General features: G+C 43.0%; 1 protein-coding gene across 1 annotated transcript in view; it reads right to left on the minus strand.

Moving 5' to 3' along the window:
* Positions 1 to 20,816, minus strand: part of LOC108799633 (tRNA-dihydrouridine(20) synthase [NAD(P)+]-like) — a 259,781-nt gene that overhangs the window by 211,429 nt on the left and 27,536 nt on the right. Inside the window, exon 3 of the mRNA XM_018571523.1 lies at positions 9,379 to 9,422. Within this exon, the coding sequence (XP_018427025.1) occupies positions 9,379 to 9,422 (44 nt within the window). The remainder of the gene's footprint in view (positions 1 to 9,378; positions 9,423 to 20,816) is intronic.

The raw sequence follows: 20,816 nt of genomic DNA on the forward strand, positions 1-20,816 counted from the left end.
GGGTGTAGCACAAGGCGGATTTGGTTATTATAAAACACATAGAGATCACAGTAGTGAAATATTGAATAGGGGGTATTTGTTTTTTTTTTTCCTCACTCTTCACAATGGATAGGATATAATGCACAATATATGGAATGGGTGTACTAAGGGGGGTACATAGTTGAATCCTAGGTCAAGAAGCACAATGATGAATTACTTCAAACAGGGATTTGAAGATAACACATTACTTAAGTTAATCACTACTAGTTGATGTTTAGGGATATGTAATTATGGGAACACTGAAATAGTAATTAATATTGAACACTTGTAGTAGCACTTAATAATCTACAAACTTAAGAGGGTATCATGGGGTGAAGGTAAAATGCACAGATATAATCATTGAGTATCTGGATTGAGAGGTTAGGGGTGCACTAGTGTTGGATAGTTGCCGGTTTATTTACTTACGGTAGCCCATAAGTGTAGAATAAAAGGTATCAGAGTTTAGAGAAATGCTAACCATGGAGAGTAGACCTCAAGATGTTACAGGAGTGGAGCGAAGACAGGCAGTGGAAGATAGGTGCCCGATCCCATTAGATCTAATAGTGGTGGGTTTACCCTACATGTGGCAAGTAAGAGAGGTGATCTAGAACATTGGAAAGACACGAATATCTGTTCTAGATCAATAGAGAACTATAAGTCCCCCTAAGGAAGCGGTAATAGTGAAAGTTACAACATAACTTAATTTAAATGGTTGTTAAAGTGCGAGTACTGATGGGTTAGATGGAGTCTACTAAAAGGTTAAATTGGGGTAGTAAACAGGTTAAGGGCAGATCTAATGCCTGGTTAAACTCATTTATTTAATTATGGTACAAGGGATTAAATACGTATCTCCACATGACTTTAGGATGTTGTACAGGTGGAATTAATGGTCATTAGAAGCTATCGAATTATAGTTATGGATAGCGGATATCGGATTGAGGGCTGCATTTCTGAGCATTTATCGAGCAAATTGCCAGTATAATCTAATTCAGGCTCCTTAGAATTTCAAGGGAGTTTCAGTACCCTAGAATTATTGGTGTAAGCAGCTCTGGGAGCCAGAGACCTGGGGGATAGCAGTTTCAATCAGTTTGCTATCCTGACCAGTTTACAAAATGTGGACTTCAAACCAAAACGGACCAAGAAATATTAGCTGCTTATGTTAGATTTTCTTTATGTTATATAGCCGGGCGCGGTTAGGCTGCCGTACGCAGTCATGTGTCCTCACTTGACCCGAGCATGGGGAGTTCCCCCTGTTCGTGTCGAGTGAGCCACCCGTATCGGGTGACTTGTAAATTGTATTTCGATAGGGCACTGAGGTGCCCTAGGCGTTGGTTGTTGTGTTTAGTGTAATGTGTGTTTTTTGGTCTATGTGGTTAGAGTAATCTACCTTTTTCTTTCTATGGACCTCTTTTGCTTTTCTTTAAATCTTTTCTTACAATAAGAAACCATGGCTTCTGGCGGAGCCGATATTTGTATAGCCACACATAATGTTCAGGGCTTTAACTCGCCCGTAAAACGGCGAGTAGCCTTTAACCATTACCACTCACAAAAAATAGATGTGCTTTTTCTCCAGGAAACGCATTTTGTAAACAATTATAATCCATCTTTTATACACAAACATTACACGCAGTTTCACTTAGCTAATGCGGCAGATAAGACTAAAGGGGTAGCCATTATGTTCGCTAACAATATATCTTTTCAATTACAGTTAGAACTTAAAGACCCTGGAGGACGTTACCTACTGTTGAAAGGCACTATAGGGGACCAGTTGTTTACGTTTATCTCTTAATATGTCCCTAATGTAGCTCAAATCCCTTTCTTTATTCATCTTTTCTTGGTTCTTTCGCCGCATATAGAGGGTATAGAAGTGTTAGCGGGGGACTCAAATTTAGCTCTGGACCTTAGTATCGATAAATCTCATTCTCACAGTACTAGACTGAAACATCCCCCTAAAAGTGGATTAAGGCTGGCAAAACTTCTCCACTTGCATAACGTGGTGGATGCGTGGCGGGAGTGTAATCCCTCTACTAGGGACTACACTCACTTCTCTCATGTTCATTCAACTTATGCTCGCATAGATCATATTTTTGTTACGCCTCGGATGTTGGCTGGTATTAGATCTGCAAAAATTAGAGGTTTCCTGGTCTGACCATGTTATAATGACTTCTTCTTTGGCCCAATCCGTTCAAGGAATGGGCCACTGGAGACTTAATGATTCACTTCTTAGTGATCCAGGGATAGTTGCAAAAGTCCAGAGCGCATTGATTGAATACTTTCGAATTAACACTTCCTCAGTATCCTCGTCAATTACCAACTGGGAGGCTCATAAAGCTACTATAAGAGGGCATCTTATTTCTATTGCTACACGTAAGAAACGCCAACGGACATTTCATATTTCTAAATTAGAAGGGCAATTGCTGACCTTGACCAAGGCACATAAACAGAACCCAACGAAGGCTCTTCGAGAGCGTATTGACCAGATACGGCTATCTCTAAATCTGGCCCTTACAACGGTGGCGGAGCGGAGCCTTCGGTGGTCTCAACATAGATTTTATTCTCATGGGGACAGAATTGGCCATCTATTAGTGGTTAAACTAACACCAAAACTTCGTAATTTTTCGATTCCCAAAATAAGATGTGCGAATGGAATGTACTCGCAGAACCCCAAAGTGGTTATTCAGGAATTTGAGTCCTTCTATACTAAATTGTATGCTAACACCTATGTTCCACCTAAATTGCAAATACAGCAATGCTTGAGATCTATGGCACTCCCCAATTTAAATCCTGGACATGTAAGCTTTATTGGAAGAACCAGTTACTCAACTTGAAATTAAACAATTAAACAGGCCAAAATATCATCGGGTTTTTCAGCTAGTTACTAAAAGAAATTTGAAGAGATACTTCTTCCTCATCTTGAAGCCCTCTTTCTGGCTATTGGCAAGGGCGAGTCTTTAAGTTCACATATGAACAAGGCATTTTTAAGTTTAATTCCTAAACCTAATAAAGATCCAGGAGAAATAGCTAATTATAGACCTATATCTTTAATTAACAATGATCTTAAACTGCTTACAAAAGTCTTGGCGAATAGAATTAACTCCTTTCTGTCCACCTACATTTATAAAGATCAGGTGGGGTTTATCAAGGGGAGGCAGGGGCCAGACCAAATCCGTAGAGCAATTGACATAATAACCTTGTTAAAATCAGGGTGGGGTAAAACTCTAGGAGTTACTGGATTGTTGCTATCTGTGGATCTACAGAAGGCTTCGATTCAATATCCTGGACCTATCTCTTCACGCTTTTGGAGGAATGGGGGTTTGGTAATCAGTTTATTCGTCTGCTACGGAATTTATATTCCTTTCCATCAGCTGTTATTAAGATGCAGGGATTCAAATCAGCTCCAATCCCGATTCATAAGGGCACCAGACAAGGCTGCCCCCTTTCGCCCTTGCTATTCGCATTGGCGATTGAGCCCCTTGCCATTTTGATACGAGAGAACTTGGACATCAAAAGGGTTCACTGTGGCGCTAAAGAACATAAATGTGCTCTTTTTGCAGATGATCTATTGTTGTTTGTAACTCAACCATTGATTACCCTCCCTGATGTAATGTCTTCCCTTTATAGATTTGCAAAGATGTCTGGTCTCCAGATAAATGTAACCAAGTGTTTGTCCCTGAACATAAATCTGCCCCTCGCGTTAGTGAATACGTTAAAGGGGGCGTTTTCTCTTGGCCGTCTACCACGTTACCCTATTTGGGGATTAACCTTACCTCCTTTTTTGATCTCTTGTATCAAGCGAATTTCCCTCCTATTTTTACGAAACTGAGGGGGGACCTGGATAGGTGGTCGTCCTATAACCTATCCTGGCTAGGGAAAATAAACGCTATCAAAATGACTCATCTCCCGCGATTGCTATATTTAGTTAGAGCTCTTCCTATCCCTAGATCAGAATTGGCCAGATTTCAATCCATTTTGGTGAAATTTATATGAGGAGGTAAAGGTCATCGTTTACCGAGGACCACTCTTTATAGTACCAGAGAGGCCGGGGGTTTAGGGGCCCCAAATATACATAACTACTACCGGGCTGCACGTATAGCCCAGTTATCTGTAATATATTCTAAAAAGAGGAGCCACCAGATTGGGTATCCATGGAATCCGCGGCAGCTAGAGATAAGCCTTTAGATCTATTGAAATGGCTACCCTCTAGATTACTTCCAACCATTATGGCCCCCACCCTTTCTAATTCTTTGGCTCTTTGGGACCATGTAAAAACCCATAGAAACATCAGTTCACATCATACGCCCCTGACCCCTTTATTCCAAAATCCGGTATTTGCACCTGGAAATTGCTCTAAATCATTCCAATGGTGGTTGGATAAAGGCTTATACAGAATTGGCCAATATTTTAAGAGGGGAGACCTCTGACTTTGGAATACTGTAGAGAGCATTTGGGCATGCCATCATCGGAGTTGTTTCGTTACTATCAGATTACTATTTTTTTACACAAGATAACAGCACGAAGTGATCCAGGTAGTAGCCTCAGCCCGTATGAACGCAGGTGCCTCCACTCCATTAACCAAAGAGGGGCCATCTCCCTGTTGTATTCCATAATGTTAGAATCTCCCCCCAAACAGCCATATATGCGGGCCTGGGAATGGGATTTGAGTAAGGAAGTGTCGGAGGAGGTGTCGCTCAAGAGTGACAAATTGGGGCCTGCTTAATGTCTCACTGATGGAAGCCAATTTTAAGGTCTTCTCCAGGTGGTACCTGGTGCCCTCTAGACTTGCTCTTATGTATCCAGGATAATCTCCCCTATGTTTTCGAGGATATGCGCTCGGGGGCACCATGTACCACGTGTGGTGGGCTTGTCCCCGCATCCGTACATTTTGGGGAACGGTGTTCAATTTGATCTTCCGGGTCACGGGAGTGCGTGTCCCTAGAGATCCCGGGTATGCTCTCCTTAATGATACCCTTCCCGGGGTACCTAGACACTGTACACGACTGATAATGTTCATATTTCTGGCAGCCAAAATTACGATCGCTAAGGCCTGGAAAACACCTAGGGTGCTATTGAGACAAGTAAAGAGCAAGTTGTCTTGGATCGTGACTCACGAAAAATTGGTGAGTATTCTTCTGGATAAAGTTGCACAGTTTGAGTTAACATGGGACCCGTAGCTGGCTTACGAAGGCAGTGTAGCAATATGAGAGTAAGTAAAGTATTTTGGTGCTTAGTTTGCCTGGACCAAATTAATTAACTGGTTCCCTATTTTGAAACTGGGCTCCTTGGCTAGTTATATCTTAATTGGTTTTCCCCATTTGCCCCCCTTCTTTTTTTGGTGGGGTCTCTTCTTTTTCTCCTCTTCTTTTGTCTCCCTTTTTTTTTTCTTCTCTCTTTTCTTTTTCTGTTTTGTTTACGTAGTTGTGTAGGTCGGACATGTAAGTTAATGTGTTAGTTTTATAAACATCATCTAGGCAGGGATTACTGAACGCCCAAATCTGGTGGCTACTAGTTATTATTAGTAGAACAGTTCTAGGATTGCACATTTAAAAGGAAGATCATTAGGGAAATAGGTTGTCTCTTAATGGGATTAACCCTAGTAATATATGAAACTGAGGGGACTAGGATGGTAGCTAGATGCTAGGAAAGCCAAAATAATGACTGGTAAAATAACCTCTATAAGAACGTACTCTTCCTAATAATGTATATTATGGTAATGTTGTCTACCCTAATCTAAAGGCTATCTATATGTATTTGTATTAGGATGAGAATAGGAAATCAATGGGGCTAGACAAGTAATGTAATTTCTAGATGGATGTTATTTTATTGTATGGTTGTATTATAAATGTGTCTTAATATGTGTTGACGAAAATAATAAAATAAAATATTTGAAAGAAATAAAAATAAATAATTTATGGGGTAGAAGACTATAAAATTGTAAAAGACAGCCAGTAAGACACCTACTATAACTTTAGATTACAGATGACAGATGGATCTCATATAAAAACCTCAGGAGGCCATAAGCCTTGGGTGGTTTAGCACTCCCTGATTTCAAGACCTTTCACATTGCTGCTCAGCTCACCCAGGTTGCAGATTACACCTTTGGTGTCTTGCAGAAGGGATGGCTAGGTCTGAAACAAGTTATGAGTAATATTCCTCTCGATAAGTGTGTTTGCGTATTACCTTAAACAAGAAAATAGGATTTTTGTACTCATGTAAAATCCCTTTCTTGGAGTATATTGAGGGATACAGGTCCATTGCCTCAGTGTTTCTTTCATGCTCCCAGTACTGCATTGCTACATAACTGAGGTATGATGGTTGTGGGTGGGGTTATCCTATGCTGATTACTGACTTTTTTTATACGCTGACCAATAAGAAGCGCTATTTAGCACAGTCAAATACAGTTTTGGTTAGGGATGCACTGCTACAGAGTATTTGGGTGAGTACTTGCACTCGCCCAAATGCTCCAATACCTTCCCGATACCGGAACTTCTGGTCAGAGGAAGATTTCCTCTGACCAGCAGTGCCGTAGGGGAACATGGAGCCAGTTTCCCGTGCAATCAGGAAGCGAGGCGGCGAGTAATGACCCGCTTCCCTGATTGGCTGGGAAGCAGGGATCCCAGCTAATCAGCAAGGAGCTGGCTTCCCGGCCAATCAGCATTGAGCCAGCTTTCCGGCCAATCAGGTCATTACTTGCCACCCAGCCTCCTGATTGGCCGGTAAGCCGGATTGATGCCGATTGGCTATGGAGCCGGTTTCCCGGCCAATCACAAATAAGCCGGCCAAACAACATGGAGTCGGCTTCCCTGGCAATCAGGAAGCTGGGTGGCATGTCATTATCCGCTGCACGGTTCCTGATTGCCCAGGAAGAATGCGCCATGCTCGGTATCGGCGAGTACCGAAAGCAAAATAATCGGTACTCGATAGCCAAAAAACGGTATTGGTACATCCCTAGTTCTGATTAAAACAATTTTTTTGTATTTTTGTATTGTAACAAGTAGATTGTCATGAGGGACAAGTAGATTTGGCCCCCGTTTTAGCCCTTGAACAAGTAGGTTTTTGTTTTTTAATGTCCACACTCCTGTACAGAGAAGCAGAAGCCTAACATTCAGTTAAACTTTATAGCAGTCGCAGAAACAGTATGATGCAAACCATGCACTGCAAAGGTTGCAACCCACAAAGGGACAGAAAGACCCCCCTAAGGCTTAAAAGCAGGCATGGGAACAACCAAAAACAGAGCTCGCAAGAACAGACACATGTCCCCCTAGCATCTAAGTTCTAGCCCAGAACAGTCGCCTTACCTATAGAGATAATGAGTCCTGAGGCCACAGGGCTAAGAGTGGAAAGAGCTGAAAAATCAACCTCCTGTAGATGTGCTGCAGTGTGATGAAAGGGGTGAAGACTAGACATAACACAGCTCTGCCTCTCCCCCTGTGACATTTGTGCAAGCCAGCGCTCCCTTAACCCCCTCCTTGCCATGCAAGACAGTGATGACAAGGAGATAATGTCTAAAAAAGCATCTGCAACCTGATAGGACGCAGCCCTATGGCAATAGAGGAATTGTCCACACATTGTGTGCAGTCAGCTCATTCAAGTAGCGGAGTCTTCAGAAACAGGGTCACACGTAGAGGTCTCTGCCACAGCTCTGGCCCTGGAAACTGGTCCACAGTAATTTTCCACAACACTTTGACACATGCAGCAAAGTCCAGTAGAAGGACTTTCAGGGGTGTCCTGCAGGGAATGACACTTTAGAACTGTAGCAGAGAATGTTCCCATGTAACATCATTGGTTGAAGTCGGTGCTCGATGGCTAACTGTAAAGACTATTCAAAACTAGGGATGCACCGAAATGGAAATTTGAGATCAAAACTAAAAAAATGTCTTAGGCCGAAACCGACTTTTTTTTCTGATCCTAAATATTTTTCTTTACTTTCAACTATTTTATTTCCTTTTCTTTTTTTTACTTTACTGTCGGGTGCTCTGTGGAAATATCAGGAGTCTAAAAAGACTCCTGATATTTCCCTTTTAAAACAGAAAAAGAGATTGAGGATACAGAGTCTTCAATCTCTTTTTCTGCATCCCCTGTTATAAATGAACAGGAATCCTCTATGCTGAGTGTTCCTGTTCAATCATGCATTGTGGATATAGTGTACACTCCCCGATCAGTGTTTGTATAGCTGAATCGGCTGACACAGGAGAGAGGTGGGCAGTGGGGGAAGAGAGCTCTGCCTCCTGTGACAGATCACAGCGCTTTCCGCCACTCACCATCCTGACACAGGAGGTGGAGCTCTCCTCACACACCTCCCGACTCTGCCTCCTGTGAAAGCCAATGTCAGGATGGAAAGCGGTGAGTGGAGGAGAGCGCTGTGATCTGTCACAGGAGGCAGAGCTCTCCTCGACCACCGACAGATCACAGCCCAGCACCGCTTTCCATCCTGACACAGGAGACCGAGCCAGGAGGAGAGCTCGTCCTCCTGCAACTATCACCGCCCACCATCCTGAAAGCATCTCACCAGCCTGCTGGGTGCCGGCGCTGAATTGGAAGGTACACAGACCAGCACCCAGCGGGGAGAAGAGAAGCTAGGGATACACTGAATTTTTGGCTGCATTTTCGGCCATCATGGCACTTTGGGCATTCTGCCAAAAGTGCAATTTTTGCCCGAAATTTCGGTGCATCCCTATTCAAAACTAAAAGGTCTGGTGTAAATTTGCCAACAGCTGTCAGTTGAAGAAAACCCCCACAAAGTATTGATCAGAGAAGCTGAGAATAGAGGTTCACCCTCCTAAGATGACTCAGCTATAGGTAGAGGGAAAGGGCACAAGTCTAGCCAGTGGCGTCACAAGGGTGGTGCGGCCCGAACCCAGGTGACACCATTGGAGGGGTGACACCAAAATGACTCAGTCCTTTTGGTGTCACGCCCCTCTGACAAGTCGGGCGCTCGGTCATGGACCGAACGCCCGACACTATCAGGAGAGAGGAGGGGACCCGGCGGCATACCTTATTCCGCCGGGTGACTATCCCCTCCTCTCTCTGTCGGCGTCCATCACCAAGATGGCCGCCGGCAGGTATCAGAATACTGCCGCGCGTGCACGATGACGTCATCACGCACGCGGTGACGTCACGCGCATGCACAGTGACGTTTCGGCGGGGTGACACTAGGTTACCGCTCCGGGTGTCACCCAGCCTCGGGACGCCCCTGTGTCTAGCTTCTATTCTTCTGGTGTCCCTCAATGGATGGTAGAGAAAATGAAAAGTTTAACAAGAACAGGTAGATGTTTGTTATATTGTTTAGAAACAGATTCTACATGTAAAACAAATACATATTAATCAACAACAATTTTAACAGTTTTAGCAGTTCAAACTTACACAAGTTTTGCCACAGCCAACGCTCTCTTTGCATCTGCAGTTCCCTGTACAGAAATAAGAACAAGAATTTTTGTAATTGCTGTAAAATTTTTTGCTCCAATGTTCATTAAGGGTTACAGCATAGGATATTCAATACACATAGGTTATGCTGCCTAGAGAGTTTTAACACTAATTTTTGACAAAACAAAAACAAAAAGGGCCCAGCTGCCTCTAGAGGGCATAACCCTCACTTGCTATGCTGTCTATGTTGGTTTGAGGACCTGGAGGGGGTAACTGAGGATCAGTGAGACTCAGGAAGTGGACCAGAGGAAGCCTAAGCTGACCGAGTATGAGCCAAATGAGACAGCGACACCAATTGACTGCAAAACCGAGGACTGGCGACTGGCCGGGAGAGCACAGCAAGTTGGCTTCTGTGTGAGATTACTGAGAGAAGGATTTCTATGTATGGGTATTCCTTCTGGGCACTTAAAGAGGGATCAGCGCTATCTGACCGCTGTGTAGGTCAAGAATTAAGGTGAGCTACTTCCCACACGGAGAATTCATAGAGGTGCCACTTATAAGGTGTGGGAAGAAGAGTGTTATGACCTGAAGAATTATGCACGTTGTAGTGTGAAGATTGGCATATTCGTGGAGACGCTAAACTATAAACTTTGGGGATACATTTGTCATTAGTTCTTGTGAGAAGAAGAGAGTCCCCACTTGAAGGATTATACACTGTGTGGTGTGAAGATTGGGATATATAGTGTAAACTTTTGGGACAATAAGACTTTTGTTTGAGTCACATTGTTTAGTTGGGCATTGGAATAGAGATTACTTAGCGTTATTTTAGTGAATACTAAGTATCAAATTATTATTGTTGACCTTTTGTGTTTTACACAACGTTTATCTTGTAATGTTATATATTTTCAGTGGAGTGGATAAGCTAAAGTAGTTTATATTTAGGTATTGGTTTATCACTGTAGTTTTTACAATAGTGGTGAGAGTGCAGCAGTGTCCGAATTACATTATTTGAGGTTTTACCATTGTATAACTGAGTGTATGCAGCACATCTCTCACACTTAGTCACAAATTGGCACAAGATATTATCAGATATTAGGAGTGGAAGGAAGTTGTGTCCCTTATTGAACAGGAAAGAAAAGGATTTCATGGGAGTCCAGAAAAATCTTATTTTCTCCATCGTTCATTGAGGGACACAGCACAGGGTATTCAGTACGCATGGAACATCTACAAGCAGTACCCAAAAACAGGGGCAGGCAAGGATATTTAACAACAATATAAAAAAGTAGCGAAAGAATGTAACAGAATCACACAGCTGCCTGCAAAAAAAAGTTCAAAGAAAAGTCCAATTAGGAGAGGCTGGTGTGTGGCTCCTGGTGGAAATCAGAACGGGGTGTTTGGTGTGTATCCTGGAAAAACAAAAAGAGAGAACTGGAGCGCCACAACCTAGCGCAATAAGGTAGGTTTTTAAAGGGGCAACACAATATTCACTGATATCCACTCACTCATGGCGGGGTTTGTAGTAAGCTCAACAGTTTGTGACCATGAGGAGTGGTGTGGTATCAGGTGGGTCATCCAGTGGCTGTGAGGAACTAAGCTTGGTCCGCAGGGTAGGGAAGATGGATCCGGTACCAAATTGACAGGGGATAACATAAAATTGAACAGACAATGTGTGTAACTTGATGCTGCAATGGAAGAGAAAAAACATGTACACTCATCCTCACAGCTGATGATGTTAATCTTGCATGAGAGGTGTTAATGTTGGTTTCTCCTCTATGTTCACGAAGGGTGGAAGGAGTCCTGCAGGATGTTCTGTGATCCCACTGGGAAGGGGGGTCCATTTGTCCTGAGAGGATCTAAGCTTTAGCTTGTGGCCCGGGTGTATGCCTTACCGCTGATGTTGTTCGGTTGGACGAGCAGGCATCTATTGGCGAGCAGGCATCTGTTGGTGATGACGATGGGGCCGATTCACTTTTGGTGGCGCGAGTAGATATTAGGGATCAGTTGTTCTGAAAGGTCCAGGATGATCTTGTGGGATCCAACATTGGATGGGCGTTGTGGATGGGCTGATGTGGGAAGTTTAGTATTGATCAGGTGTAAGGTCAGCTGGAGATGGGTCAGGGTCTGTGGAATGCTGGTATGGCAAAGGGTGGTGGTGGCTCTGCTGTGTGACGTTGCAGCAGTGTGTGTTGCTGGAGGGGCAAGAGGGGGGAGAAAGATGCCGAAGAGAGGGATACAGCAGAAGGAGGAGGGTGAGACACGGTGCAGAGGGAGATGCCGATCAGAGATTAGCTGGAGATGGAGAGTTAGGCAAGATGCAGCTATGTGCGTCACTGTATAGGTGGGGAGATACCGGGGAGAGAGCACAGTTGTGGAAGGAGAATAAGGCACAGTGCAACGCACACCACTGCACCGGGCCTCATTCTCCTTCCCCAGCAGCGCACGCCGTTGCACCTTGCACCACTGAACGTCTGGGAGGCACATAAATCCTTAGTGGCTCTCTGATTACACATGGGGCCAGACTCAAGAGGGAGAGGACAGAGACTATACCCTCCCTTTTGGATCAGATTTGTGGCCTTGAAGTAGAATATAAACAAGCCTTAGCCAAATCTATTGCTGTTAACCTAAAGATCCTCATGAAGTGCCTCAACTCCCTTCTGCTGCAGAAGATTAAGGCTCAACAGGCACAAAGAGTCGCAAGACTTAGTATGAATTTGGGAATAAACTAGGGAGCATATTAGCTAGGGCACTCAAAAAGGAAAGGTCGAAAACTTATGTTCCTCAAAAGAATTGTATAGGGACATTGGGGTTCACAACAAATTGCACAGGCTTTTAATGTCTTATTAGTGGGAACTATAGAACATTTCCCGCTCTTACCTCCCAGACTCAGGAACGGATTGGTTGGATGGTATTTCTGCATATCTCGCACCCTCAAGTATGCCCACACTTTCCCCAGTGGAGCGGGCATCCATGTAGGACCTTATTACAGTTCCTGAATTCTTATTCGCTCTGAAATCCAAGCAAACTCATAAAGCACTGGGCCCGGACGGACCCACTGTTCAGTATTATCAGACATTTAAGGAAGCTCTGGCCGTTGAATTTGTTGGAGCACACAATTCCCTCTTAGAAAGGCATTGCTTTCCCTTAGATTCTCTCTGCACCCATATGTCTGTAACTCCGCAATAGGGTAAGGACCTCTCTCAGTGCCCCTTCTATCGTGCAATCTCCTTACTTAATGTTGACCTGAAGATATTTATACAAATCCTTACCAACCGCATCCTACACCATCTGAAGAAGCTTATCCATCTAGACTAAGTGGGTTTTTTACTGGGTTCGAGAGGTCAGGGATAACACCATGAAAGCACTTAACTTCATCCATTTAGCCCACAGGCTTTGACTTCCCACTGTCTTGGCATCCACCAATGCCGCAAAAGGCATTTGACAAATGGACTGGGAGTTTCTCAAGTCCATTCTGATATATGTAGGCCTAGGGCCTAGGGCCTAATCTGCTCTTGTGAATTAAAGCTATCTATTCCACTCCAACCGCAGTACTTCTGGTTAATGAAGCCTCCTCAGACTTTTTCAGCTTACAAAACGAACGAGACAGGGGTACCCTCGCTCCCCCTTGATTTGTGTTCTTACCTTTGAACACTTGTTGTGCCATCCAGATGTCAAGGGAATCACTCTTGGCCAGGTTACTCATAAGGCTGCGGGTTTTGCAGACAACCTGCTTTTCTTTGTCACCCAACCTGTTCCATCACCGCCTTCTCTTCTAAAGACTCTTGAGCATTACAGTCAGCTTTCCAATTTTAAGGTAAATCAGTCCAAATCTGAAGCTCTAAATATCCTTTTTGCAGTGAGTTCTCTGCATGCCGTTCAAAGCAGTTTTCATTTTAAATGAGCCGAGCCCCGGTGTATATTAAATACAGTATCTAGGGATGAATCTTCCAGCATCCCTGGATAGGGTCTTTCCATTGAACTTTCAGCCCCTTCTCTTTTCTGTCAGGGGGGTTTTTAACCAGTTGACATCCGCGATGTTAAACCCCATTCCCATCCAGGCCATTTTTCAGTATTCAGCGCTGCGGTACTTTGACTGACATTTATTCCGTCATGCAGCGCTGTACTGAAATGAATTTTATACCCTTTTTTGGGGACAGATAGAGCTTTCTTTTGGTGGTATTTATTCACATCACTTCTGCATTCACAGCCCGGACGGAGATCAGCAAGGAGCTGATCTCTCGTCCTCCTCCTCCTGACGGTGGTGGTTGCCGCGAACGAGCACATATAGGCGATCAGCAGGCTATGGACCCGCTGATCGCCTATATGTCAAACACCCGGTAATGGGTGTGTTTAATGGTCGGGTCTTTTCTGTCAGCAGTGCCGTCCGTCCGTTTTTTACTACGGGCGGACGGCAAGAGGTTAAGGAATGGATAATAGACACTTTCTCTTGGTTTTGGAGAAACAGCATATTTAAAATGAATATCTTCCCCTGTCTGCTGTACCTCTTTCAAACCTTTCCTGTCAAGATCCCTAGCAGCTTTCTTAAATCGATACATGCAGAATTCAGAAATTTCCTATGCGCTGACAGCATCAATTCAATGGGAGCTGCTTAGCTAAGCATAAACTGCATGAAGTGTTAGGTTTTCCTGACCTGATTCTGTACTATAGGGCGGCCCATTTAACCAGATTGGTGCAAACATGCATCCATGGGTTCTGGTGGAACAACAAATGGACCAACCCTTGACGGGAGCCCCCTGCTTTCTAGACAATATGAGCTCAGTGTCGGGATCCCATCCCAAAATAGGCACATCCTTAATAGTCTTCCAACAGGTTGGGAACCTCCTAAGTAGATCTCAGGGTTTGACCCAAACCTCCCCTATTAAAAGGTAATCCTCCTTTTACTTCTGGCTATTAGATAAAGCTTTCAGAGCTCTAGTTAGGGTAAATTTGGGCCTGCCATTTTACCCCGTCAGGGGCCTGGTTTACTGTTCCGGAGATTCCGATGTTGGTAGATCCCCAGCTCTTGTTTTGGAGGGCAAGCCAACTCATTATCGGTATCAGGGCCAAAACAGGGTATTTTCACGAGTACATGTAATCGTGAAAATGCCCCAATACTATAGGTCAATACTGACCCTTTGAATTTTTCTGCTGCTGAGGACACTTTGAGGCAGCTAACTTTGACAGCGTCGGTCCGGTTCCCTGTGACTGCAGAGACCGGCACAGCACTGGACAGCCCCACACCTGCCCCTACAGCCCTGGGCACAAACCAGTCACCCACCTGTTGTTGTGGATATTTTATTAGGATGTGTTTTAGTATATTGTAATATTGTCATCATGTCTCTGTGTCTGGATTTCTGCGTCATGCTCGATTGGAGCGTGACCCGGTTTATTTGGCACTGAATTTAAATCATTGGTGTAGATATCTTGTGTGGCGGAGCAGTTTTTTCTTAGCGAGTGTGTGGACGCCAGCTAGGGCCTCTGCGCAAAAAGCGGATTTATTGGCTTGGCGTGTATACAACTTGATTTAAGGACATAGTATTATTTAAGATACATATCTGCCTTTATGAAAGGAACGTGCGTTCGTATTTCTGATGCGTCTGATCAGCGCGCTGGAGATAGTATGGCATTGTCCCTGCAGATAAGCTTCCATTCATAGGAATCATAGTAATGTTATTGGGCATTGCTCACTGAGCAGTGCTGGATAAAGTTCGCTCCAGTGTTAATGGGAGATTGTGTTTGTGGGTCTGGAAAGATGGTGGCTGTGCATACATGTGGCAAGGATGAGTCATGTTCTGCTCATCTGTTATCACTTCCTGTTTGAGACATTACTTCCTTTTTGAGACATCACTTCCTGATTGAGACATCACTTCCTGATTGAGACATCACTTCCTGATTGAGACATCACTTCCTGATTGAGACATCACTTCCTGTCTGACATATATAAAAATAAAGGGAGTCAGGAGACAAGGGTTCTTGATCACCAGATCTCCACGATGAAAGCATCTCCTTTTCTTGACTCTACATGACTCTATAGAGGTACCTCCGGTCCTTGCACAAAAGAGCATAATACACGTGCTTTTAAGCACGGGGAAATTCTTTGTGTTTGGCATGGATTTGTGTTTAACCAAGCAATTTTCTATAACACTGTTCAGCCCTGGAGAGCCCGACACCCACCAGCAGAGCCCTGGAGAGCTTGTCACCCATCACCAGAGCTGCCCTAAACTTCCCTAAAATCATTATGTTTTAGAAAAAATTTCACATTTATCTTTAAGAAAAAATATCGGTAAATGGTATCGGCAAGTACCGGAGGGAATATACTTGTACTTGGTCTTGAAAAAATGGTATTGAAAATTCCCTAGTTAATGGAGTTAATGAGAAACACAATCCTCAAATTTCAGTCCTAAGTCTTTCCATTAGGACAGATCACTACGAAAGTGCTGAGGAAAAAAAAAAAAAGAAGGGAATCTTGCCTCCGGCAACAAAACTTCGAAAAGGTAAGAATTGTTTTGTTTTTTTTTAAATATATTTTTTGTTATGCTGTGTCAATAGATACACATAACAAACATAGTGGGATTTTCTCAAATTTGACTGCAAAACTGGTAATACAGTTTAAGACCTGATCTTTCTCTCTTATACAGTATACTCTCCTGAGGATATTAGAAACTGGGAGAGAGATCTGGGAGTCTCCTTCCCTGAGGTGCAACGGGACTGGATCCTTTATTTCACCCATTAATCATCCATGACATGCAAAATTCAGCAATTGGGTTCCAAAATTTTATTCAGGAGGTAGAGTCGCTGCAACCCTCCCCATGCTCTTCCTACAGTCTTCTCCCCTTTGCTGGAGATGTAACCAAGCTCAAGGTACCATGCTCCATATCTTCTGGGAGTGCCCGGCACTTCAAACATTTTTTGTCTGGTGCGTGCTTCTAGTCTAAGAAACTGATAAATGTTGACCTGTGGGAAAACCCTTTCTGCATATCTGCTCCATTTAAATAATTTGTGAAACTGTTGCTATAGGAAATCACATAGAAAATCCCTCTTGGTTCATTTGATTAATGCAGCAAGAGTGTATCCCCTTTGAAGAAGAGAACACCCCCTATCGTGCAGGAAAGTTCAGGAGATGTACATTATGGAAGATTTAATTGCAGCTTTTAAACAAAGAGGAGGAGCCCACAGGACCATGTGGTTCTACTGGTTGGAATCCACTTTCTCATTTGATTATAAGGGTTTTCTTGGCACCAAGTAGTTCTCCACGATTTTACCCTTTTTAGGACCCTTTGGAAGGTATAATATGCTGCACTTGGGGCAGGGCATATCTGCACTTCCTTCGTTCATCCATTCTCTCTCCCTCTCTCCCCCTCCCCCCTTTGCCTTGCTTTTTGCACTTTCTATACTTTGTTCATTTTGTCTCTGCTTTTTGGGTCTTTGTTTTCTTTTGCCAAGTTTTTTGGGCTCCCTCTTCCTGTTCATTTATGCCTTCAGTCTCATGTGGTTCTACAGGAGTTAAAAAAATTGGAAAACTGTTGGAGGAGTATATATGTATAGATGCATATCTGAACAAACTTTGTAGAGAACTGATTACAGCTCTCTTTTTTGCTTTCGGTTTTAATCTTAATATAATATATATACATATACACACACACACATACATACAGTACTTTACAGAAGTGAGTACACCACTCACATTTTTGTAAATATTCTATTATATAATTTCATGTGACGACACAGAAGAAAATGACACTTTGCTACAATGTAAAGTAGTGAGTGTACAGCTTGTATATCAGTGTACATTTGCTGTCCCCTCAAAATAACTCAATACACAGCCATTAATGTCTAAACCTCTGGCAACAAAAGCGAGTACACCCCTATGTGAAAATGTCCAAATTGGGCCCTAAGTGTCAATATTTTGTGGGAACACCATTATTTTCCAGCTCTGCCTTAACCCTCTTGGGCATGAAGTTCACCAGAGCTTCACAGGTTGCCACTGGAATCCTCTTCCACTCCTCCATGACATCACAGAGCTGGTGGATGTTAGAGACCTTGCGCTCCTCCACCTTCCATTTCAGGATGTCCCACGGATGCTCTATAAAGGCCATCACAATAATAACACTATCTAAATATGATTGGTTTGCAGCGGCCATTTTGATTTTGGGATCGTGCCAGTTTCTACAACCGTGGTAGAAGAGGTCGCCCTGGACATATGTGCAAAGTTTTGAGTTATTCTGATATATGGTTTCAGAGTTTAAGTTGTTGACAGAATATTGCACAATCCGAAATTGCTGCACAACCATGTGACCAATAGAGCTATAATGAACACCATGTGGCAACAGAGCAAAGCATAAGTTGTACATCTGTAGCTTTAGCTGTTCTGGAGATGCAGGTTTCTGAATATTTGCAAAAATTGTTGCAAAAAACAAGATGGCTGACACATCATGTGACCTATGACCTTTATATTGCAATAAGCTCTGCAGAGCACAGGTCTGCACCATTGTGCAAAGTTTCATGAGTTTTTGACTTACAGAGCACTTGTTACAGGCATTTGAAAGCAGCGGCAGAATAATAATAATATTAAATATAGCTGCAAGCAGCAATAAAGGTGGCCAAGCAGTAGAGCCGGTCATAGCACATGAGAAGATATTGTAGTTAGAGAGATAAAAAAAAAAACAGGACATGATTTTATGAATTATGAAAAAATTCAAATTCAAAATGGCCGCCGACCTTGGTGACCTCCGGAAGCCATATTGTATTTGGTAGTTATGATGTCGAGTTATCATATGTATAACACGTTTAACATACTTCAGTAGTGATATAAATGCACATTTATGCAATTAGATGCAATGTCAAAAAGTGATTGGCTTGTGGCGGCCATATTGATTTTGGGATCGGGCCTTGTTTTACAACCGTGGTAGAAGAGGTAGCCGTGGACATATGTGCAAAATTTTGAGTTATTCTGATAAATGGTTTCCGATTTTAAGTTGTTTACCGATTTTTGCACAATCCAAAATGGCTGCCAAACCATGCGGTCACATGACTTGTAATACACATAGACGACTGCGGAGCTAAATATATCCACACATATTAATTTGTATATTTGTAGCCTTAGCGGTTATGAAAAAACATGTTTGAAAATGGTAAAAAATAGGTTTGCTTAAACCAAGATGGCCACCAGAGCACGTGACCCATGACCTTTAGGTTTCCAAGGTTTAAACACAGCACAGTCCTCTACCATTGTTCCAAATTTCATGAGTTTTTACATGTGGCATTTTTTACGCTGTGGCAATAATTAGCATTTGAAAAAAAGAGCATCAAAATAATAGAAATATTTGTTGAATTTGACACAATTCAACATGGCCGCCGAACCATGTGAGCAATTGACTTGTAATGTTCAGTTATGAATGCAGATCATACCATGACTATACACAGCAATTTGTAGATCTGTAGCTTTATCAGTTTCTGAGAAACGGATGTTTGAATATTGAGCTAAATATAATCACCAAAAACAAGATGGCTGCCAGTCAATGTGAGCTATGACCTTCATGTTGCAAAAGTTTGGGCATAGCATAGAGCTCCACCATTGGGCCAAGTTGCATCAGTTTGTGAGTAACAGTGCGCTTATAACAGGCTTTTTAAAAAAAGGTCATAACAATAACAACACTATATAAACATCATTGGCTTGCAGCGGCCATTTTGATTGTGGGATTGGGCCTATTTCTACAACCGTGGCAGAAGAGGTCTCCCTGGACATATGTGCAAAGTTTGAAATTATTCTGATAAATGGTTTCAGAGTTTAAGTTGATGACAGAATATTGCACAATCCAAAATGGCTGCCAAACCATGTGACCAATAGCGCTACAATGAGCTCATGTGGCAACAGAGCAAAGCATAAGATCACACAGCAAGTTGCACATCTGTAGCTTTAGCTGTTCTGTAGATGCAGGTTTCTGAAAAGTTCACAAAAATTGTCACAAAAACCAATATAGCTGTAACATCATGTGACCTATGACCTTTATATTATAATAAGCTCTGCAGAGCACAGGTCTGTACCACTGTGCAAAGTTTCATGAGTTTTTGAGTTACAGAGCACTTGTTACAGGCATTTGAAAAAAGTGGCGGAATAATAATAATAAAAAATAATAATAATCTGAACAGATACAATAGGTGTCCTTGCAACTTCGTTGCTTGGCCACCTAATAATAATAATACAAATAATAATAATCAGCAAATAACAAAAGGTGTCCTTGCAACTGCGTTGCTTGGCCACCTAATAATAATAATCAGCACAATAACAAGGTGTCCTTGCAACTTCGTTACTTGGCCACCTAATAATAATAATAATCTGAACAGATACAATAGGTTTCCTTGCAACTTGGTTGCTTGGCCACCTAATAATTATAATCTGAACAGATACAATAGGTGTCCTTGCAACTTCGTTGCTCGGCCACCTAATAATACAAATAATAATCATAATCTTACCAATAACAATAGGTGTCCTTGCAACTTCGTTGCTTGGCCACTTAATCATCTGAACAGATACAATAGGTGTCCTTGCAACTTCGGTGCTTGGCCACCTAATAATAATAATCTGAACAGATACAATAGGTGTCCTTGCAACTTCGTTGCTTGGCCACCTAATAATAATAAAAATTATAATAAATCAGCACAATAACAATAGGTTTCCTTGCAACTTCGTTGCTTGGCCACATAATATTATTATTATTATTATTAATAATAATCAGCACAATAACAAGGTGTCCTTGCAACTTCATTGCTTGGCCACCTAATTACACACTGGAGATAACAGGGTAAACCCTGGGAAGCAGGGCAACGAGAGGGGAGCCACAGATCGGGAGACCTCAGGGGTAAGAGTCAGGTCAGAGTCTGGAATAGGTTACAGGAAACAGGATATGGCAACAATACTAAGGCACAGGCCTCACTGCAAGGAGAGGCTAAATACCCTCCCAGATCAGCATCAGGTGGTGAATAACTGCTGATTGCTGGGACACCCACAGGTGAGCACTGGAACTGCAGGACCTGGTTCCAGCGTCACAGTGCCACCTGGAGGTGCTCAGATCCCTGACAGCTACTGGCTGCCTGGCCACACCTGCAGGTGAGCACTGGAACTGCAGGATCCAGTTTCAGTGCCACCTGGAGGTGCTCTAGTCCCTAACAGTAAGGCTGGGTTCACACCTGGGTCTTCCTAATAGGCACGTTTTATGCACGTTTTTGCCCTTGCGTTTGAAGCACGTTTTTTTGTCCAATAAAACACGCGTTCGACGCACGTTTTTTAACCTCCCTGGCGGTATGATTTTTTTCTGTTTTTCGTATTTTTTAAAACTTTAAAACTTCCAGCCAGTTCCGCCCCCCTGCAACGCGGACGCTCGCAAGGGACGGAGCCCAGAAGCCGGAACCGGCCGGAGGACACAGCGGGGATCGCGGACAAG

Source organism: Nanorana parkeri, unplaced genomic scaffold (assembly GCF_000935625.1).
Source record: "Nanorana parkeri isolate BGI_ZX_2015 unplaced genomic scaffold, ASM93562v1 scaffold1774, whole genome shotgun sequence".
Lineage (NCBI taxonomy): Eukaryota > Metazoa > Chordata > Amphibia > Anura > Dicroglossidae > Nanorana > Nanorana parkeri.